General features: G+C 59.3%; 1 protein-coding gene across 5 annotated transcripts in view; it reads right to left on the bottom strand.

The window, feature by feature from the left end:
* SEC16A (SEC16 homolog A, endoplasmic reticulum export factor) overlaps window positions 1-27189 on the bottom strand; it is a 33471-nt gene that overhangs the window by 2041 nt on the left and 4241 nt on the right. For 2 of the 5 annotated variants that reach the window (XM_079928065.1, XM_079928064.1), the window contains exons 2-30: window positions 23202-26888; window positions 21332-21471; window positions 19202-19299; window positions 17172-17298; window positions 16528-16690; window positions 16243-16417; window positions 15117-15259; window positions 14421-14482; window positions 14176-14314; window positions 13549-13785; window positions 12303-12400; window positions 11698-11779; window positions 11394-11511; window positions 11134-11245; window positions 10888-10993; window positions 10067-10207; window positions 9092-9205; window positions 8720-8912; window positions 7993-8238; window positions 7423-7505; window positions 6090-6248; window positions 4518-4598; window positions 4272-4328; window positions 4030-4141; window positions 3484-3624; window positions 3124-3209; window positions 2273-2347; window positions 1479-1538; window positions 462-539 (exon numbers count right to left, since the gene is read on the bottom strand). In XM_079928065.1, coding sequence (XP_079784191.1) covers window positions 462-539; window positions 1479-1538; window positions 2273-2347; window positions 3124-3209; window positions 3484-3624; window positions 4030-4141; window positions 4272-4328; window positions 4518-4598; window positions 6090-6248; window positions 7423-7505; window positions 7993-8238; window positions 8720-8912; window positions 9092-9205; window positions 10067-10207; window positions 10888-10993; window positions 11134-11245; window positions 11394-11511; window positions 11698-11779; window positions 12303-12400; window positions 13549-13785; window positions 14176-14314; window positions 14421-14482; window positions 15117-15259; window positions 16243-16417; window positions 16528-16690; window positions 17172-17298; window positions 19202-19299; window positions 21332-21471; window positions 23202-26819 — 7044 coding nt within the window. In that variant the 5' untranslated portion in view covers window positions 26820-26888. The remainder of the gene's footprint in view (window positions 1-461; window positions 540-1478; window positions 1539-2272; window positions 2348-3123; window positions 3210-3483; window positions 3625-4029; window positions 4142-4271; window positions 4329-4517; window positions 4599-6089; window positions 6249-7422; window positions 7506-7992; window positions 8239-8719; window positions 8913-9091; window positions 9206-10066; window positions 10208-10887; window positions 10994-11133; window positions 11246-11393; window positions 11512-11697; window positions 11780-12302; window positions 12401-13548; window positions 13786-14175; window positions 14315-14420; window positions 14483-15116; window positions 15260-16242; window positions 16418-16527; window positions 16691-17171; window positions 17299-19201; window positions 19300-21331; window positions 21472-23201; window positions 26889-27189) is intronic. The other 3 variants (XM_079928066.1, XM_079928067.1, XM_079928068.1) reach the window with 3 other exon arrangements.

Here is a 27189-nt window from a genome sequence, read left to right on the forward strand (position 1 = left end):
CGGGGGTGAAAGAAAGGGGCAGGGCGCAGGAAGGCCCGCCCCCGAGGAAGCCCGAGGCCGCGGACGCGAGGCGGTGAGGGCAGGGACAGGCTGGTGTCAGGTGAGGCTTTGCATCCCGAAGGCCAAGACCTCCCCACAGACCTCTGCCCCCCAACCTGCGCTCCCCAGACTGGCGGCCAGTCCATCCTCCACAGGCCAGAGCCTGGGAGGGAGAGAAATAAAAGGAAGCATTCATGACCTTCCCGGCCTGGAGGTCACGAGCTACCAGGTGAAGGGAGGCCAAGGCCAGCATCGGGGAGGGAGTCAGGCCTGCCCCACAGCAGTGTCAGCAGGAACCGGCGGGGGCACCCCCACCCAGGGCCGTGGCAGAGCCGGAGAGGGTGAGCGGGCGAGTCAGGGTCTCGCCGGGGGAGCCCCCACCCTGCTCCCACCCGCCCCGGGGAGACAGCAGGGGCACTTACTTGTGCAAACTGAGCAGGGTTGTAGAAGGGCACCGCTGCTGCGGGAGGGCCCCCTGCAGGGGCGTGAGCACCCGGAGCCTGAGAAGCACAGAGAGCTCACCTCAACAACAGCGCACGGAGGCTTGTTTCATTTGCAAATACAGGTACTATTTCTGAGAAAGGGTTTATAATACCAATACTTTCAAGTGTGCCACGGAAGCTGGTCAAAGATACTTCTTGCAACGCTGTACTTAATTATTTAATGGTTCAAACCAAAGCAGCATGCAGAGTGCAATGCTTTAGAACCGGAGCAACACACGAGGTGGCACGGAGCTCTGAGCGGGCACTCAGCGCCGGGGGAGCCCTTAGCAGGTGCTTTGACTGCTGTAGACCTCAGGGGTCCAGCTACAAGATCCAGCGTTTTAACTCACAAGTAAAACAAGTCACGTGAAGCCTTCCTGCCAAGCCGAGGGAAGAGCTTAGTGCCCCAGTACGCAGAGAAGATGAAGTATTCCTGTATTTCCCACACAGAGCGACCCGGACAGCTGTCACTGCCTCACTCTGCCTGCCTGAACTAAACCTTCTCGTGCTTGTCAGAAAACAGAATTCTCTCTTTCAAATGAGAGCATCCTGACCCAGTGGGCTTCTGACACACACACACACACACACACACACACACACACACACACACTCTCTCTCTCTCTCTCTCTCTCTCTCTCTCTCTCTCTCTCTCTGAGGCTGTGCCTGTGGCTAGTCATTTGAAAAAACCAATTCAGAAAGAGCACTTGCACAGAACTTGTTCGTTCACTACAAGCTTCTTGGGGTCAGTTCGATTGTTGATGTGTCTGGCTATTCAACACCACCCTTTAAAAACTGCTAAAGAAAGGAACACTGCATCCTCAGGCATGTGATGGCTGGGAGGTGACAAGTAATGTCAGTGGCCAGGGGCACGATGACCGACCAGCATAGCGATCTCAAAGGAAAGACAGACAACCCCGTTCAAATCCATGTCCGGTGCACACGGCCAGCCACAGGTACCTGGTTAAAATGCTGGCTCACTTCACGTGATAACGAGCTCAGTGAACTACGGCGCGAAAGCTGCAAAACAGCAAGAACACACAGACAGACAGATACAGTCATCAACGCGCACGCCGCCGCGCCGCGCCACAGACAGATACGGTAATCAACGCGCACGCCGCCGCGCCGCGCCACAGACAGATACGGTAATCAACGCGCACGCCGCCGCGCCGCGCCACACACAGATACAGCAATCAACGCGCACGCCGCCGCGCCGCGCCACAGACAGACACAGTAATCAACGCGCACGCCGCCGCGCCGCGCCACAGACAGACACAGTAATCAACGCGCACGCCGCCGCGCCGCGCCGGCAGTTCACTCCCAAGGAGCTTCGTGACGCCGTTAGGGTCAGCACGGCTCGATGGGGGAAAAGCCAGAGTTAGCCCGAAACGCCTATTTTCATGTACAGTTTTTACTGGAAACGACCCCTGGTTGCGGGGAGGGAGGTCTGCCCAGGCCTGGGCCCAAGGCGGCCAGACCTCGTGCCCCCCAAGGGGCCGAGGACAAGAGAGCCCGGCAGAGGGGCAAGCCCGGCTGCCGAACACACACGCAGCCCTTCGCTCTAGCCAGAGCTCCCAAACAACTCTGCGGAAACAAGCGTGACCTTAAGGAATACAACACTTTTTGAGTTCTAGAAAGTTTCTAAGCTGCCCTTTTCCTACCCATTAACTGCGTTTTAAAGAAGCCATCTGGACAATAAAACGAGCTTCCTCAGCCCAGACCTTCAGCAGATGCGCTCATCGGGCGCTGTTTACCTCTCCTCCCTGGGAACCGTCCGCTCCGGAGGGTGGGCGTTCAGGTCCAGGGAGCGTCGCCGCAGAACTGAGCACCTGCCGGGACAGCAGGGAGGCCAGCTACTGCAAAGCCCGTGCATCAGAGGCACCCACCGAGGCAGGACCACCCAGGACGGCCCGCTCTACCCCACGGGGCGCTCCCGCTGAGGGGTCGTGAAAGGGTGCCGCGAGGACCTGCTATTCCAACACCCACAGCGCATCCTTACTGAGCGCCTGCCGTGAGCCCCACCGCGGCCCTGCGATCTGCGCGCTCGTCGGCCCATCCACAGGGCAGAACGCTGAGGCTCAGAGGCGCTGAGGGACCCCCACCTTTAAAAAGCTAATTACTGGGGCTTCCCTGGTGGCGCAGTGGTTGAGAGTCCGCCTGCCGATGCAGGGGACACGGGTTCGTGCCCCAGTCTGGGAAGATCCCACATGCCGTGGAGCAGCTGGCCCCGTGAGCCATGGCCGCTGAGCCTGCGCATCTGGAGCCTGTGCTCCACAACGGGAGAGGCCACAGCAGTGAGAGGCCCGCGTACCGCAAAAAAAAAAAAAGCTAATTACTGGAGAAGACAGGGCTGAAATCCACGTCCAACCAACCTCAGAGACCAAACTCTGAACGACTGCGTTGCACATACACATTATAATCATTCAAAAAAACCTCTTCACTGTAAAAAGTTCAGCAAGACAAAATGACTAGGTAATGCGCGTGTGGCCCACACCGTAAGCTCTGTGTACACGAGACTCTGGAGAAGGTCAGGGCCGCTTCGGGTCGGGGCAGGAGGCGAATTCCCACTGCCCGGCCCCCCGCCCGGGCCCACGGCACTGCTCACCTTGGGCTCCGAGGCAGGCTCTGGCCCCCCCGTCGGTGCCTGCCCTTCCCTGCCAGCCCCCTCGGCGGGCAGTGCTTCCTCTGCATCTGTGAAGGGGACAGTGGGGGAGGTGGTCACTCGTCCCCCCCACCCCACCCCCCGTCGCTGGGGCCCAAAGGGAACAGCCCCAGGGGAGAGCTGCGCCCAGGTCCTCAGGCAGGCCAAGGGAAACAAGCCCGCAGACAAGCACAGGGGAAGCGCGGGCGCTCTGCGTGTGGGTGAGCAGTTATTTCTTCTTAAAAGAGGATTAAGGCCAGAGGCTCTCAGAAAGAGGCCAAAGGTCGGAAGCTGCACACAGACAGCGGCTCCCGTGCTGCCTACCTGGGTCTGGTCCGAACAGGTGTGTGGGAATTGGGAGCGGGGCCAGTGGCGCAAAGAAGTCCGCGGGAGCAAGGGCAGGCTCGCTCCGCTGGGGGCCCCCCGGGTTCAAGACGTCCACGTAGCGCGCTCGGGCTCGGGCTGCTACGGGGAGAGGGAGCGAGGTCACCCCGCCATCCTCCTGGGGTCCGGAGAGCACCACGCCAGGCTTCCACTCCCGGGGGCGGCCTGGCCTGGAAGGGGGCCCCTCCTGGGGCACACTTGCTTGGCTTCTGCCCAGGCGAGGGGTCCCACTTCACACCACGGCACGGCCGATCGCATCCGCTCCGCCCTGAGCTCCCCAGTGATACGACGGTCCGCCCAGGAACGCTGAACTCTCTAGAGAGCTGGCCCCCACCCCCCGGGGACTCATCCTCAGAAAACCAGTCCTCCTCCTGGTGGGAAACTAACTACCACCTTGCGGGCACGTTATCATCGCTGAACTCTGGTCCGCCTGTAGGACAAACAAATTACCCAAGTGAACTCTGATTTCTGGTTGGCCGTCGTTACCTGCTTTTCTAGAATACATGTTCACAGCGGGTCTGGGGGGCCCTCCAGGGCCAGGGTGGGCAGCTTGCAGAGCCTTGGGAAGGGATGTTGGAGGTGGGGGCGGAGCCTTCTTCTGCGGAGGGAAAGACCAGTGCGGGGTCTGCGCGCTGACCCGGAGCCCACGGAGACCCCTGCAGACGGAGGCCCCTGCCCAGGGCGGGGCTCCCCACCCGGCCACAGCGAGCGCCTGGATCCCGGCTCACCTCCTCCTCTGGCTCGTTCGTGTCCACCCAGCGGTTCTTCTTTTCATCCCAGACGATCTGCCACGATTGTGAAAGGTAAAAAGAAAACTCAGTAGCAAAAGCTGGACAGAATCAGAAATCAGAACCTGACTGCTTCCGAGGCGCCGGCTCAGGTCCGCTCCGGAGCCGTCACTCCACGCAGACAGGCAGGCGGATGCGCCGCTGCGGGACCCACTGGCCCCCCCGGGCCCACCCGGCAGGACGCACCGATTTGTTCTTGTCGTCTGGCAAGTAAGCTTCTGTCCTCTTCTTCACAGGCAGCCAACGAGAGAACCAGGAGTCGCTGCTCTGGACATAAAAACCACCAGGACAACCCTGAGGGCCTGGCGCTGAGCGCAAGGAGCCCAACACACAAGGGCCAACCAAGCCTGTGTGGCCCACGTGCGCCTGGAGGCGGCTAAGCCGCGGAGACAGGAAGCAGGTGTGGGCAGGTGTGGGCCGGGCGGCAGCGAGCCTGGGGGGCAGGGCTTCAGTCTGGGAAGATGAGAAAGTCCTGGGACGGGTGCACGACAGTGTGCTTGAGGCCCCAGAGCCAGGCACTTAAATCAGTGAAAGCGGTTAAGTTTTCTGTACACTTTACCACACTTAAAAAAAATTACAGCAGCAGCTCGCCTCTTGGAGCGTTTCACGTCTGAATGCCCACAAATGAGCGGCCTGAGACACCCCCGCAGGCGTGGCGCCGGCTGGGGAGTCCGCCTGGGCTCTATGAAGAGGCCCTCGTGCTCCGAGGCTGGCAGACGCTAGGCTGCAGGGACACTGACTTTATTCTTCATACGCTGCCCTTGAGTCTACCACAAAAGGCAGCAGCAACTCCACACCCCCTCACCCGCTTCTCTGAATCTGCGGCAGAGCGGACGGCCCCGTGCTGGGCGGGGAGCAGCCCCCTGCACGTCACACCCCGTCTGAAGGTCCTGCTCTGCCTCACGGCCCGCGCATGTTTTGAATCACACTTGTGTTTACCTAAGACAGGAGCCGTTAAAAGCCACCCACAGGCTGGAGGAGGTGTGCACACACGCACATCCGGCAGGACCTGCGTCCACAACATGCAGCAACGCCTGCCGACCTCTGAGGACCCCACGAAGGACGGGAGGAGACCTGAGCCAGCCCCACACATTTGAGGACGTGGAGGGGGAAGAAGCACACGAACCCACAGCCAAGTGTCACTAAGCCCAGCACAATGGCCGACAACGCAGCCCCCGGGGTGAGGACGGGGCCGCTGGAAGGGGTGCCTGGTAACCCACTGAGGAGGACGGGCTGGCGGGGCGATCTAGAGCCACACACACAGCCGTCCTGTGACCTCGGGCTACACCCAAGAGGAACAAGCGCATCTGCCACCAAAAGACACAGACGAGAGCGCTCGTGGGCTTTATCCCCAATAACCCCGAACGCCCTGCGCTGGGAGAAAGGACACGTACAACCGCGCGTGCGCACACGAGCGACCTCACTACACAACGCCAAGGAGGCACCTCCTCCGCGGGAATTTCGGGAAGAGCCGAAGCCAAGCAGTGGTGACGGGGGTCGGGCAGAGCCCACCCCCTGGGGAGCGTGTGGACGGGCCCTGGACCCATGGGCGTCCAGGAGGCAGGCCCGGCTCCAGCTCTGAGCTGGCGGGCTTACACGTGGACACGGACACACAAACACTCGCGCTTCACCACACGCTCACTGCCCCTCTGGCTTGATTTAAACAGAAACACATTCCTTCTCCTCGCCTCAGTGTGAGGACAGGGGAGGAGCCCCGGCCCCGCCCCCGGCCCCGCCCAGCTGGGGGCTGGGAGTCACCTTCTTAGGCTCCTTGGTCTCTTTCCTGGCTGCCTGGACAGGTCTCTTCACGTCGGGCGTGGGCGTCAGTGGCGGAGGCGGAGGCGGCTGCAGGGCCCCTGAGCCAGCGCTCCCCCAGCCCGGAGGTGACTCGGAGCCCTGGGACGTCCTTGAGGAGCCCTGTCCCAAGGTAACACGAAGCAGGCTCACCGGGGGCACCTCCCCAGGAGCTCCTAAGACTCCACGAGAGGCTACGCCACTACGGTGAGCAGAGCCAGGCACGGAGGGGCTGGGGAGAGCGGCCCCCCCGCTTCCCCAGGGCCGACTGGACTCAAGGGCAACGTCTTCTAGGAGCATCACGGCGCTCACGATGTGGATTCGGGAATTCTATGGGGTTGCTGGGCCGGAGGAGATGGGATACGTGTGTGCACCGAGGAGAAGACTGGTTAGAGGGGGTGGCAGTGGGCATTTTAAAAGATAGAAGCGGGCTTCCCTGGTGGCGCAGTGGTTGAGAGTCCGCCTGCCGATGCAGGGGACGCGGGTTCGTGCCCCAGTCCGGGAAGATCCCACGTGCTGCGGAGCGGCTGGGCCCGTGAGCCATGGCCGCTGAGCCTGCGCGTCCGGAGCCTGTGCTCCGCAACGGGAGAGGCCACAACAGTGAGAGGCCCACGTACCGCAAAAATAAAAAATAAAAAAATAAAAGATAGAAGCATTTAAAAAAATATTTATCCCTTGGTTGAGACTGTTTTCAATACAGTTAACTCTCATTTTTACTTTCACAGGGACAGAATATTTTAACGGTGGAACACGTAAGGAGAGTTTAGACTACAGCAATTGCCTGCTGATGGGATGCCCAAAAAGAGCAGGGTATGTGTAAAGAAGCTTCCAGAATGCAGTTTACATAAAAGCGTTTATCCTCCCACCCCCCATCACTGGGATTACAGCACACCAAGGTGGTATTTATATCAAGCATGTCTGATAAAATGAATCTTGGTTTTAAAAACACCACTGAAAATTTTAAGAATCCTATTGTAGAAAGAGATGCAGAAATCAGGGAAGTTTTTCCATTTTAGAAAAGTTAAAATCGACAAGGCAGTTTCATTGTAGATGAGCATTTCTTCTCCTTAAAATACCTATCTTTACACTATTAAATTATCTTTTCCCCATTAATGTTTTCATCAGCTCTTCACATTTTAAGGATTCAAGTTTTCTCTTTAAGAAACGATTCAAAAGATAATCTGATAATTTTAAGTATTATCTTTCTACTTACAACTTAAGAACAAAGAGTTTGAATACTTATTCAGTGGAGTTCATGAAAAATAGCTTAAAAAACAAAAAAGAAGTGGGAAAGTACCACATTAGCAAATTTTCCACCAAAATCCTCTTCTCCTAGCTCCGACAGCGCGTTTCTGCCGGGTGCCTCTTGTGGCATCATTCCTGTCAAGGGAAACGAGAGCTCCTGTGACGGCGGCATCACCAAGCCCACAGCAGAGGGAGCAGGCGCGGCCCAGAGACGCTGCTGGAGACACGCGCAGCCCCTCCTACCACGCCTCCCGACGTGGGCTTCAAGAATGGAATGTTCCGAAATATGTGAAAATAGTTTCTCTTTTCAAGCCAGGCCGTGCAAGTAGACAGATGGTCAGGGACAAGACCGCCCTCCAGAAGGAGGGTCACGGCCTCCCCAGTGCCTTTACAAAGGCTGCAGGCGGGCGCCCCCCGGCCACGCCCTGGACACCCACTCCCACCTCACATCCCAACAAAAGGTCAAGTCACCGATCTTCAATCAGCTTCTAGAACTTTCGGCACACACTAAGGAACGTGCTTTGCTCCAAGTGTGAACGACTTAAGTCTCTCCTACCAGTTAGCCCCTTCAACGCCAAAGCCAAGTTCGCTCTGGTCTCCAGACGGCACCTCGCAGACCCACCTGCGTCCTGGCTCTTGGCCTCCGGGAGCAGATGTTCAGTCTCTTGGAGAGATGGTGCGCCAGATGGCAGGCCAGGCCCTGGGTACGGAGCCACAGGATCAGGCCCAGAGGGCTCTGGAAGGCCAAGTGCAGCCCCTGGGGGTCCACAGCCAGGCCCCAGCTCGCCAGGGCCCACGGGTGGTGGCACTGGGCACATCAGCACCCTGGCGGGGAAGGCCGGCTGACCGTCGGGGAGCGTCAGTGGAGCTGCGGGGAGACGGCGGACAAGAGAAAGCCTGAGGTTACGTGCTCACTCCAGTGACTTCCGCAGGGCATGTTTCCTTCATCGAGGGCCAAGGAACCAACTGTCCAAGCACAAAGGCTGAAGCTGCCGGGCTGTCACTGGTTTAGGGAAGCGGGACACACATTTTTCAGGGCCGAGGGGAGGACCTCACTCAGCACAGCACGGGGCGTGGGCTCTAAGCCGCAGCACGACCCCGACACAGCCCAGCGAGCGGCCGCCTGGCCCAGGGCCGGCTCTGCCTTCACTGAGTCCCCCCGCACCTCCTGCACCCCCCGCCCACTCAGCCAGACCTTTAAGGCCGCGAGACCAGTGGGCTCACACCAAGGGAGGGAGGGACAGAGAGAAAGCAGAGGGCCGAGGTGGGGACAGATGGCCCGACCCTCTGGGCACCAAGACAGGGACGCTCCACGTTCAGAACAGGGGCCCAGGGCGGCGCGGGCTCACCTGAGGGCAGCAGCCGCACGTCCTGGCCCAAGTGGTCAGCGCTGGGCCCTGGCGGCGCCAGCAGCGCGTTCTCGGTGCCCAGGCCTGCCGGCTGCACGGGTGCTGGGCCGTCACACGGCCCCACCTCGGAGCGTGGCGAGCTGGGACAGCGTGGGGGGAAGGCTCTGTCCAGGCTCCAGGCCGCGGTGCCCTCCTGAGGGAGAAGGACCTCAGGGTCTCCATGCCGGCCGCCGACCGCGCGGACCCGCCACGGCCCAGGTGCACCGTCCCCCCCGCCGGGCACCGGGCGCCGCTGAGCTGAGCTGCTCACACCCGCCACCTTCCGCGTGAACACGGCTCCCCGTCGGGCCCCACGACCGGAGCCCAGCGTACCTTCACCTGCTTCTCCATGAGCTGCAGCTGGACCAGCCAGGCAGGCTCCGCAGCGGCCTCCTCCTCCGGCTTCTCCTTCAGCTGAGGGTCGAAGAGGCGCAGCTGGGAGGCGACCTGGAAACACAGGCAGATGAAGACCCTGTTCCCACAGGTGACAGCGGCCAAACCTTCGAAACCCACTGGGACGTGGAGCAAGCGCGCCCGCGACGCCAGAGGCGGGGACCTTCCTGAGGCGGGCTCACGCGGCCCGGCCCTGACCGCCTGGAGCGCGAGCACCCACCGCGCCAGCCCGCCGAGCCAGCGGCACGGAGCCCGCGGCATCCGGACCCGCGGGAGCCGAGCCCACCTCTGCTCAGCTCCACTCACGGAGATGCCAACCGCCCTGGCAATGCTCACGCTCTGGGGGGCAGCAGGCGGGCACGGGCCCAACACGCCTGACCTCGCGTTAACTGCTGAAGCTGCCAGCTGGAAACAGGTTCTTGAATTACCCTGTTTCTGCAGGTGTCCCGAAGTTCCCGTAATAAAAACATTTTTGGTATCACATGGACAGATTCCAAAAACGAAGCTCCAGGAGGAGAGGAACACACTGACGCGGCGCCCCTTGTCCGGGCGCAGGTGGGAGGGTGGTCATGCGGTCTCCGTCTTCCGGAGCGAGAGCCTGGGGCCGCGGGGCCGCAGCCGGGACCCACCCCAGGCTGCGGCTCCCAGAACCTCACAGCGCTAAGCGCGAGGCGAGGATGCCTCGAGACACGAGCCTCCTGCAGGCGGGGTCCTTCTCACACCCAGGCTTACCTCCAAGTCTCTGCACGGGATGCCCCAAGGGCTCCTGTGCTGCACTGCAAAACACCAACTATGCCCGAGAACATGCAGGATCTTAACCGGGCCGAGCAGGCAGTCCCGCACGCCCTCTGGTCATGAGCACCCCACGTGGCCCCACGTGGCGCACGGGCACGGCGACGTCGAGGAAGACGTTACCTGAACCAGCTGGCGGAGAAGCACTGAGGAGTGTCCGCGGGGCTGCGCTAGGACGCTCTTGGCGATCACCTCGCAGTAGTGGAAGGCCTGCGTGGCGAGCCCCATCTCAGCCAGGCGGCAGCAGTAGATGAACTTAAACACCTGAGACAGACAGACGGCGAGCTGAGCGGTGCTGCATGCCCCCACTGGTCCCCGGCGTCACCTGTGCCCTCCCGCAGGCTGACGCTACCCTGCACGTTCGCATCCCTCCTGTGCGTCCCCAATGCCTGCCCACGGCAGAGCCGGGCCCGTTCCCTGAGCTACTTTACATCAGGGGAAACAACTAAGCTTCTGAGAAACTCACTTTCTCTCTTCAACACCCTTAACAGAGCCGTCAGGGCTCTCGACCACCGAGCGACCACGGAGTGACCACGAGGTGCCGCCACGCGCACGCGCCCCGCGACGCCCGCCTCTCGGGAGCCGCCAGCGCAGTCACCCTGCTCTGTCGGCACTGACGCTCTGCCCCGTTTCAGACACACACGCACAGTCCTGGTCAGATACCACCCTCCCGAAACATGGTCCGCAGCTGATAGAAAAGTACTTGAAACCAAACACTAAAAGTTTTTAATACATAAAACATTAAGAACCAAAATGCTAACAAAATTCTCAATTCGGCAAACTTTAATTCTCGAACATTACAGATCAAACATCTCCAAAAACACTTCATTGTTCTTTACGTTTTTTGAATAAAACCCCTGAACGACTGTGGTCTTGTCAGCACCCACTCCGCCAGCCCTGCCCCCCCACCCCCGTCGGAGCTGGCGCCGTGGGGCCCCACCCACCTGGAAGCTGGGGAAGGAGCAGGGCTGCGCCCCCAGGGACTGCGCGTACTCATAGGCTTCTGTCCTCTGAATAGCTTCGTTGGTCGCGAACTTTAAAAATGGCAAACTGTGGAGGACATGAGCGGCCATCACCTTTGAGCAGGTCACCGCAGGGCCAGCGCTCCACGCGCCAGTCTGGGTTAGCCAAGGGAGGGGCTTTTCCTTTCTAAGGGAAGCGGATGCCACTATACTGATGCAATTCCTCACCTGTGGTTTGATCCAATTAAGACAAGTTTCGTGGTTTTCTTGGTATAAACCCCAAATCCAACCTGGGCCACGAGGTAGCAGAAGTGTGCGGCGTCAAGGAGCCCTCTCGAGGCTGAAGGGACAGAAAGCAGGCGGGCCTCGGCCACAGGCCCCCCGGAGATCGGAGCGCTCAGAGACACCCCAGACGGAGGGACGGTCTCGGGCTCCCGAGCATCTGACGGCAGCCCCAGGCCCGCCTTCTACGTCGGCGTCTGACCTACCCAGAGTGTCCCCCATTGTGGCCATCGCCCGGGCTTCCACGTCCACGTTGTTGTTCAGGTTGGACAAAACCATGGCCAGGTGCGGCCGCCAGTCTCCCCACTTCTCGTCTCCACAACACTGAAACCAGAGACAAGCAGAAAACCCTCATCCTTGGAACACACTGCCAGCTCAACTCTGCAGTGCTCAAACTCCAGGAGCAGGATGGAAACGCTAGCCTCGCGCCTGGGAGGCGAGCCCTCCTGGGAGCGGGCTCTGAACAGATGACTGAGCTGCGGAGGCTGCCGTGAGGACCCCCATACTGACCGTGGACGCGGCTGGCATCCGCCCGGACATCAGCTGGTAGACCGTCTGCAGAGGGTCGTTGATCGGAAGGCTGTTGGCGAACCTGGGCAGACGTGAACAGAGAAAGCCCTAACTCAGCCTGGTTCAGTAAACAGGACACGAAAAACTAGTCTGGTCTCATCTCAGACGCTTTGGGGACTGGCTTGATGCTTGACCTGGGCCAAGTGTACACACCGCAATGTCTTTAAAAGGCTGTAAAGGATGCAGACGAGGGAGTTCACTGAGATTTTTTGGGGGGGGGGTGGGTCACACTGCGCGGCATGCGGGGTCTTAGTTCCCGGACCAGGGACTGAACCCGGGCCCCTGGCAGTCGAAGCGCACAGTCCTGAACACTGGACTGCCAGGGAACTCCCTGCTGAGATTTTATAGAACTAAAAAGCCTGAAGTTAACAAAAAAAAAGTAACTCCTTTAGCAACGCAACCCGAGGAAGAGGGCCCAGCACGCCCACAGCCGTGGGTGGCAGACGGAACTCCCCAGCTTCCTCTGACAAGAGTATGGGGACCGGGGGCTTCCCACAGCTGACGAGGCCCGGACCCCCGCCTGCAGGCACGCCCGGACTCCTCACCTGGTCATGACTCTGGCGTGCGTCCGGCTGTCCATCTTGCTGGCAAGTAACAGGGCGTGACCCCACAAGCCGTTCTTCATCGCCGACTCCAGAGCATCCTGCAAAGCAGCGAGAGGCTCCCTGAACCCCGAGAACAGCGGGAGCGACGGGACGTGTGTCGTCACACGCGGTCACGGAGGAAACCCCGAGAACAGCGGGAGCGACGGGACGTGTGTCGTCACACGCGGTCACGGAGGAGGAGAGGGCTCGGCTGCACGTGAAAAAGCAAGCGGATCAAAGGCTCCAACACACACGCTCCCAGTTCAAAAACGAAGAGCGGGCGAGTTTCACCGTTTTCGCTGTAGCCGCAGAGTCCCTGCGGGAGGGGGTCTCCGCGTAGGAACCCCGCTTTCATCACCAGCACAGGACGAGCACACCGTCAGAACCAGGGACGACGGAGAAGTAGCACGGCCTTCTCCCACCTGTCATCTCCGCCATGAGAAAGGCCGGGGGACGTGAACTCCCCAGGCCCCGAGTGACCCCTGGGCCCTGAGGGCCTGTGCTCAGCACCAACAGGGCCTTGATTACTTCAGCCTCCCTGTATCCAAAGTGATCTGGGCCACAACTTAGAAAACTTGTGACCAGGAAGCAGAAACGTTGCAACAGAGAAATGGTAATTAAATGTAACAGATCAGAAGATTTCAACTAGCTGTAAAACGGCCACATTAAGACCATTTACTCACCAAACATGCGTCTTCTGAGTCTATCGTGACATAAGAGTGCCAAGAACTCCGGGCCCGCCAGACCCCCGCTGCCAGAGCCCAGCAGGCGCTCCAACTGTGCCCCCCCCGTGCCCGCTGCACCACCAGGTGCCCCACAGAGCAAAACCGGGGCGTGTCCCCAAGGCGCTCCCCACCTGGGCCCGGGCTGTGCCCAGCACCCACTCGCGGTGGCGCGGTGAGCTCACCCCAACTGCATGAGAACGCGCTGCCTGTGTCGCACACGTGTTTACCCCGAAACACGCTACACACGGCAGGGGTGCAGCCTGAGCTCAGTCTACGCGTCTGTCAGATGACTAAAAACGGAACCTGCACGTCTGACACCAGCAGCGCTGGAGAAGCCACTATTCGCACCTTCAGAGACACAACACACGAGGCGCCAGACAGTCTTTGCAGAACAAGACCCCGGCAGCGCGTTCCGCTCTAGATGCTGGCGCCCCGGGAGCAGGCCCTGCCCCCCGCCCCGCGCCCGAGCTCGGGCCGCTCACCTTCTTGCGGCCGTAGAGCAGCAGCTCTCGGAACCGCTCCGTGTCCTTCTCAAGGGTGGTGGTGGCCTGACTGTCAGTGAGAAACGAGAGCTGGGCCTCCCCGGACTCCTCCTCCACCTGCTCCGCAGGCTCATGAGTGAAATCGATCAGGTTGGCCTCACTGGGCGACTTCCCAGGAAGCCACACGGTTCGGTGGTCTCGTAACAAGAGTTCCGCGATGTCCGTGCCCACCACGGTCTGCGAGGGGCAGCAGGGGCAGGAAGGGAGACAGGCTTAACCACAAGCAGCACCCTCCTGCGGGAGTGACGGGACCCCGGTCCTGGTCGGGGGAGGCCCACGAAGGGCCTTCGCGGGCGAGCGACTTCGACCGCCTCGGCTGGGAGCGAGGCGGGCAGGCCGCATGCACCGGACGGGCCGATGACCGGGAGCCCAAACCGCCCTTCACCCCAAACCACGCACCCCGCTTGGCTGCCGCGTCCCCAAATCACCGCCGAGACACCCGTCCTGGGGGAGCCCCTGGACGGTGCAGCCTGGTGCAGAAATCCCGCCTAACCCTCCTCGGGGGTGCTGAGGACTCCCGGGACTAGAGGCCCACGAGAAGAGCGGTTCAAGGAAGGAGACACGTACCCCGTTCTGTCTGCATAACAGAACAATAAAGCTCCAAAGAAGACTTGCGGACTCTTTGTCAATTAAATTTTCATTCTGTAAACATTTTGTAGCTTTGCTCTGTGCAAAATTAATAACATCCACTTTATGGGTGTCATCTCTGCAAAAAGAACAAACACTCGGTGAACAGCAGCCACTGCACCTGCGAGGCCGTGCTCGGCACCGCTGGCGGAGAGGCACCGCGGACGCGATCGTGGGGCACGTACTTGCCAAGAGGCCCCGGGAACGCCCGCATCTCCTCCTGCTCTGGCGTGTGTTGCAGCAAGGTCTGAGGTGGGGACAGGAGAGGGGACAGAGAGAGAGCTGTTCACGGGGGCAGGCAGGTCAACGCCCGGCCTGGCTACATCGGCAGACAGAGGAACGGACGCCATCCTCAGGACGGCCTGTCCCTCCAAGTGGGGAGGCAAAGCCTCCCTCACGGAGTATGGGCAACTTGTTCCACAACAGTGACTTTCAAACTCTGTTTAAGCAGTGAGACCCACCCCCCAGACTCTGAGGCAGGGCCTGGATGCACGTGATGGAAGAGGCCTGCCAGGGCACGGAGCAGGGCGCCCCGCACCAGCCCCCCGAGATCGTGAGGCACCTCTGCCCGCTCTCCAGAATCAGCAGTAAAATGAGTACGGACAGGGTCCTCACCCCAAAGTCAGGAATTCACTTAAAGACAGAAAAGGAACATACAATAAAACCAAGTCTAACACGACACCCAGCGCAGACTCTGAAAATGCTGAGTCCGGGAGGGAAAGATGACCAAGCAGAACTGAAACGACCGACAAACTGAGGATTCGCGGAAGTAAACATTCCCAAGCCTGTGTCTTCAGACAACAGCACACGAGCTGAAGGTGACAAACCGCAGAGCACGGGCAACCTGGAGGGCGACGCGCAGCTTCTCCCCGTGGAATTACCTCCATGCTGTGAACTTCAACCAACGCAGGCTGTCCTTCTGAAGGCAGATTTGGAATCACTTTGATGAGCTGACCCCCAGGACCGAACCTGGCACAGGTGTGCGGCCCAGAGAATTTCTCAGGAGAAGCTGGTCTCGATGGAGCTACATTTAAATAAAATGAGAAAGAAACAACCCGTAGGTCACTTTTTAACGCTTCTGAACTAAATCAACAGCTGAGATTTTCCAGATGCCCATGCAGCTGGAATCACAGATCATCAAGATGAACTGACTTTCAACTGTAGTTAGTAATTGTTAAATATCCTATTAAAAAATAGAACTTAAACATATGCCAGAAAAACATCCTAACCGTTGAAGTGAGAACACTCTCCTCTGAGCTGAGAACGCGCCTTTAAAAGCCGCCAGGAGGCGCTGCTCACAGAAAGCAGTGCTCGTGCTTCCTGCTGCTCGGGGGGCCCCTCAGCCCCTGCGCCCTGAGCGCTCTTCACAGCCTCACCCTCAGACCACGAGCCTCGGAGGGAGCGGCAAGGAAAACGACCAAGAGTGAAACACCTCAAGCCAAACAGGAGGTGAAATTTTTAATCAAATGACGCTTTAAGAAAGTCCATTATTTTATATTTTATACTGTCATGTTCTAAAACTTCACATACTTGTGCAGTTTTCCAAGAAACAGCATTTGATCAAATATCTCAAAGGCGAAATGAGAATGTGGCCTGCGTGATAAGCATATGAACTGGAGTTTTTCAAGTTTCCCTCCAAGATCCACGGACCCGTGTGGTCGGCACTGGGGCTACACTGAGGCCCCCCCAAGAACGTGGCAGAGGAGCCTGAGGTCAGAGCCACACTGAAGTGGACACGATGGACAGGCCGGGCAGCTCCCAGGCCTGTGAGCCAGACTGCAGCCCACAGGGCACCAGCAGCCTAGCGTGGCAAGCGCTGCCCCTCAGGACGGGCACGTGGTGGCATAGGGCCCTTGCTCGGCAGGGATGCCCAGGCCAAGCCATTGCCAACCCCCATCCTGGTGACGACTCAGTCCCCCTCTCCCATCCCAGGCTCGGGACGCCGCCCCAAGGTGGGCCTCGGCCTCCCTCTGCCCCTGTGGGCACGCAGGGCCTCGCCACACACACCTTGGTCCACGGAGGGCCAGCTGGCCTCAGCAGGGTAGCCGTACTCCGGGAAGCCCGGGGTGCCGTGGAAATCGCCGCTGTAGGGGCCGTAGGCATAATCGCCGTGGAAGGAGCCCGGTGGAGGGGGCGCCTCATAGGGCCCAGCAGTCACGTTGCGACCTCTGTACACCTGACTCTTAGAGAGCAAAGAGCAAACAGGTGAAGTCTCTTTGCCACGCCTGCGGCGGGACCCCAGGCGGCCACCAGAACCCTGGGGCCCGGGCCGGCCCCCGCCCGCCCGCCCACCTGGTGGGAGTGGGAGCTGAAGCTGCTGTGCAGGCTCCGCGCTGAGTGCTCGCTCCGCCGGTCCACCTCCTCCCCGTAAGGGTCCCTGTGGGGCTCGGGCTCGTCGTCAAAACTCCCGGTGAAGCGGGGGTCGTACCTCCAGTGGTCGTCGTATTTCTCAGGCCTGGGGAAGCAGAGGGGCAGAGGCCGGGGCTCGGGGAGAGTACCTCCAGGGCCCATGCTCCCGTGCCACGTGGCAGTGAGCCCCCCAGGTCCTCGCCGCCGCGAGTCCCGATCCTACGGACAGCGCTCGTCAGAGCCCACCCTCGAATGGAGTCACCGCATCCCAAGGCCAAGTTCAGACCCTGCCTTAGGGTTAGAGAGGCAGGCTGGGGGTCCGTCTGAGGTGGTCACCCCTCTCACGGACCCGAGAAGAGGAGGATGAACTGACGCGCGGCGCTGGTTCTGAGGCCAGTCCCCCTCCAAGAGCCCAAGGAGAGAGCCACTGGGAGGGCCAGTTCATCCCGTTCCTCCCGATGGTGACTGCCCCCCAGGAAGCCAGACACAACTGTAGCTCTTGAGTGAATTACAAAGACCCGAGGGCACAGACGCAGAAGCGCAGCTGATCACGACCCACCCTCCTTAGCAAAATCTATTCCACCAACCTGTCCCCATAAGCATAGCTTTCCTTCCTATACGGTTCGTACTCAGCGTCATACCAACACCTCCGGTCATAGGTGCGGGGGTCCCTGGACCGAGAACCATAGTGGTACCGATCCCAGTGACCTGGATCTGCAGGCGAGAGATTAATGGGTCAGTACAATGTGCAAAAGACACCCCTCTGGCCGTCACAAAACCAGGCCACCCCAGGACTGAAGAATGCTTTCAGCCTCAGAGAGCAACCAAACTTTCCTCCCGAAAATCAGCACGACCCCAGGGAGTGTTAACTGTGAGACACCAGAGGACACGGCCGTGTCCTGCCTGTACTGTGATACCTAACGGCCACTGACAGTTTTTCTCTCAACACACGTGATTAAAAAGAAAAAAAAAAATTTTTTTTATTCGTATCTCTTTTCTCTAATACGAGCCAAAGAGCTTTAGGAAATACTCTCAACGATAAACAAGATCCTACTGTAGAGCACAGGGAACCATATCCAGTCTCCTGGGATAAACCATAAGGGAAAAGAATATGAAAACAGAATTGTATATGTGTGCGTAACTGAGTCACCTTGCTTGCTGTACAGCAGAGATTAGCACAACCTTGTACAACAACTGTACCTGAATAAAAAATAAACAAAATTTAAAAAATACTCTCAAAACTAGATTACTCTAAAAAAGCACATTAAGGGGCCTCCCTGGTGGCGCAGTGGTTGAGAGTCCGCCTGCCGATGTGGGGGACACGGGTTCGTGCCCCGGTCCGGGAAGATCCCACATGCCGCGGAGCGGCTGGGCCCGTGAGCCATGGCCGCTGAGCCTGCGCGTCCGGAGCCTGTGCTCCGCAACGGGAGAGGCCACAACAGTGAGAGGTCCGCGTACCGCGCAAAAAAAAAAAAAAGGCACATTAAGGGACTTCCCTGGTGGCACAGTGGTTAAGAATCCACCTGCCAATGCAGGGGACAAATCTGCCAGCCAATGCAGGGGACACGGGTTCGAGCCCTGGTCCAGGAAGATCCAACATCTTCTTAGTTGTGCGGAGCAACTAAGCCCGTGCACCACAACTACTGAGGCTGTGCTCTAGAGCCCGCGAACCACAACTACTGAAGCCCGCGTGCCACAACTACTGAGCCTGCACGCTGTAACTAATGAAGCCCACACGCCGCAACTACTGAAGCCCACGTGCCTAGAGCCCGTGCTCCACAACAAGAGAAGCCACCACAATGAAAAGCCTGCGCACCGCAACGAAGAGTAGCACCTGCTCGCCACAACGAAGAGTAGCCCCCGCTCACCGCAACTAGAGAAAGCCCGCGGGCAACAACAAAGACCCAACGCAGCCAAAAATAAATAAATAAATAAATAAAGCAAATGCAGAGGAAAAAAGCACATTAACATTATAAGCAAACCAGATACACCACTTTGAGCAAGCATGTGCAGAACTACGCATGAAGCAGTCCAAACACAAAAGTGGAGGAAGAGCCCTGGGGGACGCAGAAGCGGGTAGCCATGTTGGGACGGTGAGGGCCACAGCCTGGCAGGGGGACCAGCAGGGCGGCTCAGGGGACACGTGCCAAGACGCACACACTGCCAGACAGCAGTGGCACCCGGAACGTCCTGCGTCTGCCCTGTGTGATGTGGGGGCTCTGGCCACATGTGGAGCACGTCACACGTGGCCACTGCAGTGAGCAGCCGGTCCCTCATTTTACTGATTTTAATCAATTTAAACAGCCACATATGGACAAGTTACATACTCTAGAACTACTGATAATTATGCTTTACTGGAAAATCAAAGAAAACTACTAATACGATACAGACACAATGCTACAATTAAGATATAATTTCTTAATGAAAAATAGCGATATAATTATTTCTAGACGCAAACTACTTTCAATTATTTTGGCTCTTAGCTAAGATCGTAAGACTACCAAAAGGGAAGGTTTCCTAAGAAATCCCACAGCGCGCCACTCTGCACCCAGCCGCACGAACGGTCTGAACGGTCTGAATCTGCTGGCCGTCGACCGATGAAAACGCCTGAACGTACCTCCATAATCGTACTGGCTGGAATAATAATTTGCATAGTAGTCACTCTGACTGCTCCATCCACTTTTGGAATTATAGTAACCTTCAGGATACCCTTGCCTGAAAAAAACACACAGTGCTGTTAAAAAACAAATTACCTGTTTCTTAAAGTGGGACACAAATTACACCCAGAGCAACAGGCATTCACAACAGAGCACCTTGGTTGTGAAAAAATTCTCATCAGGAGATCCGAACCAGTAACAATGGTGAGATTGCAGGATTCCCTACCGTACGGCAAATTAAAATTTATCTGTTGAAATAACTATTTAAGTGCCATTCAGCATAAAAGAACTAACCCTTCTCGCGCGCTCAGTGCTGCGTGCTATACAGCCAGTGCTTAAGAGCAGGGCCTCACGTTCTTGACACCATGCTCAGCAGAAGCAAAAAGCACGGAGCTATCAAGACCAAGCGGGCGCCGACTGTAACACCCTCTACACAGACCGCGACCCGCGTGTCCTGCGCGGGGAAAAGGGCCCTCGCACCCTGCCAGCTGACGGCCCAGGACTCACGACACGGGCCAGACCAAGGCTGGCTTCCCAGGCCCAGCTGTGCTGCCGACCCTGAGCAGGACAGGCAGGTAGCAGGTCTTCCGGGGCAGGAAGATTCTAAACTGTGCCTCGTGTACCCCTGGGGAATGGCTCACTCCTGGGGGTGCAGCTGCCCCTCAGGAGTGTCCGGCCCCCCCACCTGCCACAGGGACAGCACCCGCTGGGTGGGGGCCCTGGAGGGAGCACCCCAGTGCACCGCCTCCACCCACCACCGGGGGGAGCTCCAGAAAAGTGACCTGACCAAGGGCAGAGCCAGAGCACGCCCACCCCGCTGCCCTCTCCAGCCCCGGGCGCCCGTCAGGAAAGACTCCGCCGCAGAAACCCAAGGCTCGTTCTCCCCTCCTGCCGGGATGTGACCACACCAGGCACACGCACAACACGCAGGCCTGCACACACGTGTGCACACACGCACAGGGCAGGAGAGGGGAGAGGCTGCTCTCCCTCCATGTGAGCGGTGGGGACACGACAACGAAGCCCTGCCAGGTAACCCGACCCGGCCTGCAGGCGACAGGCGGCAGAGCAAGGTGCGCCCCCGGCCCTGCCTCCACCCTCCCTCGCCTCTCAGGGCTCCTGGAACACACCTGCCCGCTGCTCTCCCCGAATCAGAACGCCCACTTGGGACTCCAGTCTCACCTCCCAGAGCGCCAGGCCCAGTGGCTCAGCGTGTCCCTCCCAGCGACGGAGGGGGGCCAGCTGGACGGGCCGGCTCACAGAGGCAGGGCCTCGTCTCCAGGTGAGCTACTGAAGACGTGGGAAGCAGCAAAAGCAGCCCCGATTTTGAAAGGTGGTGCGTGGACGCGGTCTTCACCCGCGCCCAGACTCTATCACGAGCCGAAGGAGCCTTGCACCCTCATGGCAAACCCGGCCCGGTGAGACGAGGGCCCGGGGCGCGGGAGGAGCCACAGCGGGCGGGCTCTGCAGCCCCCGACACCCCTGGGGGGAGGACTGTGGCCTGCCTAAGCTTTTACTCAGCAGAAGGCATGATGCCAAGACTCTTTCAAAATGCCTCATCTGTGATCGCAAAACTGAGAGGAGATCTGTCAGGGGAGAGAGAAGCGGGAGGGAGTGGCTGGCGGCCTCGCAGCCCGGCGGGCAGTGCCCGGGACAGAGCCCAGGCTTGCGGCGGCCGCTGCCAACAGACCACTCCATGTTCTGGCCCGCGCCTGCCTGGCCCGGGAGTCCGGGCACCCTGTCACCAGAGGCGGCGAAGGACCTGCACGGGGGAAACGCTGCCTCGGCACCCGCGGAGCTGTGTGCGTCCCTCGGCGACGGGACCACTGCCCGGGCTGGGAGGAAGCCCGCACGAGGGCAGGGGTGGCTTCCTGGTGGCGCTGCACAGGGTCCGGTCTGACCAAAGGCCAACTGATGACACATCCGTGACCTGGCAGCAGCGCGCTTATCTCGATTTAAAGATGCATCCTATCATCTGTCCACACCCACAGAACGTAAACACACGTTAAACAGGTCTGTATGGTTCTTTACAAACACGGTCCTTTTCAAATCACTAAGTTACTACCACAGCCGGCAACATAAACGTCAATCACCTGGCAGCTGGCCGGTCCGAGCAGTGACTCGCCCGGGAGCTGGGCCGCTCGAGCTCGGGGTAGCGGTAGCTGTCTGCGAAGGCAGCGGCTGCACCATCGTAGGGCCTGTATCTGGGCTCATAGAGGCCGTAGATGTCCTGCTGAAAGAAGGATGCCTCCGTTAGATGCCAAGAGCCAACTCATCGAGCAACCGGCACGAGTTCTCACGGTACAGGCGGTGCTCTCCGGATGGGCCCCAGACACGGGGCTTCCTTCATGCGAAACAATCAAAAAAAATGAAATCCACGGCCACATTCCTAAGACAGACTGCCCTGGCTGGGCTCAGGAGACGGCCCACCATCAGCGGGCCACGACCCGGGTCCTGCGGTGACTCGTGAGGACTCTGTCATCTGCTTCCCGAGGTCTCACTTGCATAGGTGCCATGACCCCACAAGCTCGGGTCCCGTTTCAGACACCATCTCAGGGAAGCAAAAGAACGAGGGTCCACTGGAACGGGTCCTGAAGCTACAGGCAGCCTCAAAAGGAGTATCGTATTCTATCCTTACGAGGCTTTCAGCCCCATTACAGACCGATGAACCCCCATGGCTCTACGGCTACGTCGGGACTTGAAGTAGACATGAGGTGACCCAGGCACGAGCCAGCATCAGTCCTTCCTGACTCAGCCTGACGCTCCACCATCACCCAGCAGAGGACGAGAAATCACATAAAATGGACTTGTTCTTAACCACTACTGGAATCTGCAGAGACACAGAGACAAGGCAGAAGGAAGTGGGCTCCCACAGAAGTGATGCTGGGCGCTGGCTGGGACACCGGGATGCAGACGCAGCTGCTGGACAAGGGCCCAGAGCAGGTATGTGGCCCCTCCATGCACTGCCAGGCCTTCCTGGGCTCTGGGCACAGCGTAATTTCCTTCTACGGGGTTCCTTCTGGATCTAGGATTCCCAGGTCTCAGGGGTTAGGTGTGTGCCTGTTCCCACACGTGCAAAGATGCCCACAGCCCGTGAGGCAGCCCCATCACCGGGGCAGCCCTGCTCCCTCAGCCTCTTCTGACTGCAGGGCCTCCAGTGCGGCACCTGCCCCCATGTCAGACAGTGGACTTCAAACTTCTGGTCCACAATCCTTCTGCCTCTGCTGCCCGTGGGTGATGCTGGCCAGGACGAGAGATGGTGAGAAGCGGACAGTAATCAAACGTGTGTCCACCCGGATCACTTTTTCACACTAAGGCAGGACTAAACAGAACTTAAACGGCATTCGTGGGCCTGCATCGTGTGAAAAGAGGCAAGGGTCTTCTGGTAGCACAGTGGGGCCCCTTGCTCTGCCGCCACCATCACAACGTACCTGAAAGAAGCTTATGGAATTACACCACTCTCAGCTGTTTCATTTGGATTACACTCCAAACCTAACTTTTTCCCCTAAATAATTTCATTCTGAAGGAGGCATTTGAAAGACTAGAGTTTTCCTGTTGCTTCTTAGGTAGGTTTTAAGGTCAAAACCACAAAGAAGCTTCAGGAGGCTATTCCAGTTTCCCAAACTGTGCAACCACGAACCCTGGGTCTGCGGAAAGCCAACAGGCAGGACGGGAAACGAAGGTCCTTTCTGTCACGTAAGTTGGGATGTGCTGTGTTAAGCAAAAATTAATCAGGTATTTATTCTACCCAACTCAATGTGCTAACGCACGGTGTGGACTTCCAAGAGAAAGGCCGCGCTCAGCAGAACAAGCTGTGACCAGGCAGCACTCCTCTCACGAAGCAGCACGTGACGGCTGACTACGGGTCACCTCAGAACTGACCAACAGAACCCCGCCAAGGCACATGACGTGAGAAAGAAACCACTGGTCAGGGGGCTCAACAGTCCACAAGCTCAACCCTACCTGGTAATAGTGGGGGGCGGTGCCAGGATCCGGCGGGTATGGTGAGGGGTACGGGGGCTGGTAGCCATCGTACAGGGACCTGTAATAGTAATAGGACGCCAAGTCTGGAGGCGGCGGCTGCAGCCACTGCTGGTCAGACCGCGCGGCCGCCTGGCTTGAGCTGGTGGATGCGACGGACACGCTGGAGGACCGAGGTGGTCGAGGCAGCAGCTGCTGGCCCATGTCAGCTAGAGCCGGACTTGCAGATGGATGGGCTGGGCTTGGGGGCTGTCCTTGCCCTGGTGGACCTCCTGGGTTTGAAGGCTCTGGAAGTGCTGCTTTGGGCCCCTGGGGAGGGGGAGGGGGAGGGGCCGTCTCCTGCTGGGCTCTCTCTGGGCCATGCTGGTCCTGAGCAGCTTTCGTCACCTGTTGGTAGAAACGGTCTGGGGTATGCGCCCCAGGCCCGCGCGGTCGATGACTGGAGATGGTTTGCTGGCAAGAAGCTGGGCTATCGGCTTGGGCCGGGCTATACATTCCTACAGGATTTTCCAAAGTCCGACTGAATGTAAAGTCTAGGGCTCCCGAAGCTTCATCCCGGCTGCCGGAGTGATCTGCCTTATTACTATCGGGGACCGCGGTATTGCTCGCAGGTGGAACTAGCATCGCGCCTGTGCTTCCGGCAGGACCGGTACCTAACTCGGGAAGAACGCTCTCTGCTTTATGGATCTTCTGACTTTCCGGAAGCAAGTTCTTTGGAACTGGGTGAGATGGCTGTTGAACCAGTAAACTAGCAGGCTGGCTAGAAACCATTTCCGAGGTACCACAAACTGGTGGGAAATTACTCTGGGCAAGGTGGTTCGGCAGAGGCGAGCAGATGAGAGAGCCAGCTGGGGTCCCAGACAAAGGAGCGTTTTCTCCAGAATCACCCCCGGCAGCCTGGCTGCTTACTGTGGGCTTATCTGCCGCCAAAGAATCTCTCCAGGACTGATTCTTCTCATTAGGATTCAACGAGGACACAGAAAAATCAACCGGCTGAGCCAGGTTATAGCTGTGATCAGGCTGGGCGACCAAGACTGGCTGATTCTGCAGAGACTCGGCGGGTGGGGAGGACAGCAGACTGGCGTATCCGGGGCCCGCCTGGGGCGGGAGGGCCTCCTCTTCGCCCATTTGGGGAGGATTCTCGAGATTCTCGGAAGCGCCGATGCCGTCCCCGCTCTGCACGGTGGGGCCGGGGCCCGGCTGCCGGGACTGCTGGCCGCACACGCCCTCGTCTGGAGGCTGGATCACTTCAGGTGGCTGCGGTTTCGCGGGCATGTGGAGCGCGGGGGCGGCTGGGGCCAGGAGGACATTGCCTCCAAAATCTGGCAGCTCGTTCTGCGCCCACAGAGTCGTGGCTGGGCTCTCACACTTCACAGCCCCCTGCGCCCTGGTCAAGGGCCTCTTCTCAGGCGCAGGGAGCACAGCTTCCAAGGGCGGCCCCGTGGCGTGCAGAAGCCCGGGACTGGCCTCCGTGGGTGTGGTGAGAGGTGGAGCACAGACCCGGGGCAGGAAGAGGGTCTCCATGTTGTCGGGGGGCTGCTCCAGGTTGCCAGGGGAGGCGTCGGGCGTGGCAGCGGCCGCTCTGCGCTGCTTCTGGTGGGCGCTGGGCCCCCTCACCTCGCCCACCACGCTGGCGCGGTCGGCCTCGACTGGCTTTACTCCAGTGAAGTGCGATTTCACTGGTTCAAAAGAACTATTTGCACTCGTCTGAAATATTCCCGTAGGTTTTGGGGGGCTCGGGGCCGAGGGCTGGGGCAGGCTGCCGCGGTAGTTCTGGCTCACAGTGTTCTTGTCTGTCTCGCCTCCCACAGGAGAAGAATCGATCTGCTTAAAAAACCTCCCCGGAGCCTCATGTTCAGGTTTTCCAACCTCCTGCTGAATGAACGTGCCCCCCGAGTCGTGGGGCCTGGCTGTACCGGGAAGACCCCGAGGGCTCTGGCCGCTGTAACTGGAAGACACGCTCTCAGCCCACGCAGGCTGCGCCGTCGCATCTGGGGCCTCGAGATTAGGGCTCCCGCCTCCAGCGTGGCCCACGGCACTGAGCCTGGGGACAGCCGGCCCGGGAAGGGGCCCGTATCTGAGCTGAGCGCTTGGGGAGGAAGGGTCTGCGCTTAGGGGCTCACTTGGCAGAACTTCCTGGTTCTGAATGAACTCTAAGTTCTCGACGTTCTCGTACCGCGGGCCACCAGCACCGTGAGTCCCCGCATGTGCTGTGTCACCCCACATGTCAACAGCGGCAGCGTTAGTGGTTGCTTTGTCTAGTCGGATGCCTGCAGACTGAGAAAAGTAAGGCTGTGGGTCTCCTCCCTGCTGCGTGGGTTCGCTGCTGGAACCCTTGAGAAAGGCCTGATAAACGCCTCCTGCCCCCATGTGTGCAGGAGGCTGGCCGAGGCCCGGGCCGGGGGAGAAACCATCAAAGTCAGACTGACCGGCAGAGACTGCTTTTTCAGATGTGAGGTTTTCTTCGTTCTCTGTCTCTCCTCCTTTGAAAAACATGGAGAGCGCTCCTGAGCCCGCTTCCTGCAGGGTCCAGCTGCTCCCGACACCCAGGGGGTTGTGCGAGTGGCTTTCTGGGCTGTTTCCCTGAGCGAGGGGGTTAATGAGAGCCGGGTCTGACAACTGCTCTCTATTCACTCCTGGACTCAACCTGAACTCCTGGCCCGCCCGAGCGTTCCCAACTCTGGAATTCTGCCTGAATGCATTTTCTGGATCAAAGCTATTTGCTGAGTGGTTTCCACTTTGCAGGTAGACTGCCTCATTTCTCCCGTCACCGGCCGAGGGTCCCGGTAAAGACACCAGGGGGCCGTGTTGCTCATGGCCAGGACCCTGACGCGGGTTGGACGGAGCGGGAAAGTGGCCAGCGCTGGAGGCGTGGCACACCGTGTTCTGCACAGGTCCCTCAGGGCAGGGCCGGTAATGCTGCCCTGAGGGCTGCGGGCCTCCCTGCACCGGCCCCCACTGCCCGGGCGTTTGCTGACGAGGCTGAGGGAGGAAAGGGGGCGCTGCTGGTGTCGCCGTGCCGTCGTGCAGGCTCGGCCTGCTCAGGGGTCTGTCGGGCCGTGGCGTGCTCGCCTGTGGATGGCCCACACGACAGCTGTCCGGACCCACTCCTGGAATGTACTGAGGAGGATACGGCGGGCTCTGAACTTCAGGCTCCGGGCCGGGAGCGACCTCGACTCTCCTGTTCACCTCGGGCCCAGGAGGTGCCGAGGGGCTCAGCACGCCGGGAAATGGGCTGGCATCTGACCTGGGCTGCAACGGAGGGGCCGGCAGAGGCTCGCAGGGTCCTTGGGAGCTATCCCCGGCATTTGTGTGTGGCCCAGGCAGACCAGCACGCTGAAGAGACAATGGTGGGGCTGGGCCTTGCACAACGAGTGGGCTGCTTTTAGACGAACTGCCCAATGATGTATTTTGGAGCGCCTGTCTACTAAAAGCAAACGGGTCCGTCACCGGCTGCAGTGGGCAGGTTATCGGGGCCACTGGTGCATTACTATTGGCCTGTCTCCTGTACGGGCTGTTGGACCAGAACATGTTCTGAGGACTCCCGGACGGAGGCGGCCGGACCACGCCAGACGGGACAGCCTGGGGTGGAGGTTGCATGGTCGAGCTCCTGCACAATGAGATGCTGCTTACAGAAAGAAGCAGGATAGAGGTGTTCCTTACTTTGAACTGAAAAAGAAAAAGAAAAAGAATTAATACGTAAAATCCATGTATTCAAAGTCCTGGCTGCAATCAGGAAAACTAAGAAAGAAGAAAAAGGCTGCAAACGCTTTTGCATCACGCAGTCCTGAGGGGTACACCTCTCCTGCCTCCACGCCCGTGAGAACTGCTGTCCCGGGCATTTCGGGAGGGAGGACCCGGGGTGACAGCACAGCCGGGACGCAGAAGCTGGCTGCGCCGGGGCCAGCCGAGTGCCTTGAGGTGACTCGCTGCCCTTCACCGAGATTCAGTTACGTACCCCAGCTACGCA

Source organism: Stenella coeruleoalba (genome assembly GCF_951394435.1).
Source record: "Stenella coeruleoalba genome assembly, chromosome: 7".
In the NCBI taxonomy this organism is placed as follows: Eukaryota; Metazoa; Chordata; class Mammalia; order Artiodactyla; family Delphinidae; genus Stenella; species Stenella coeruleoalba.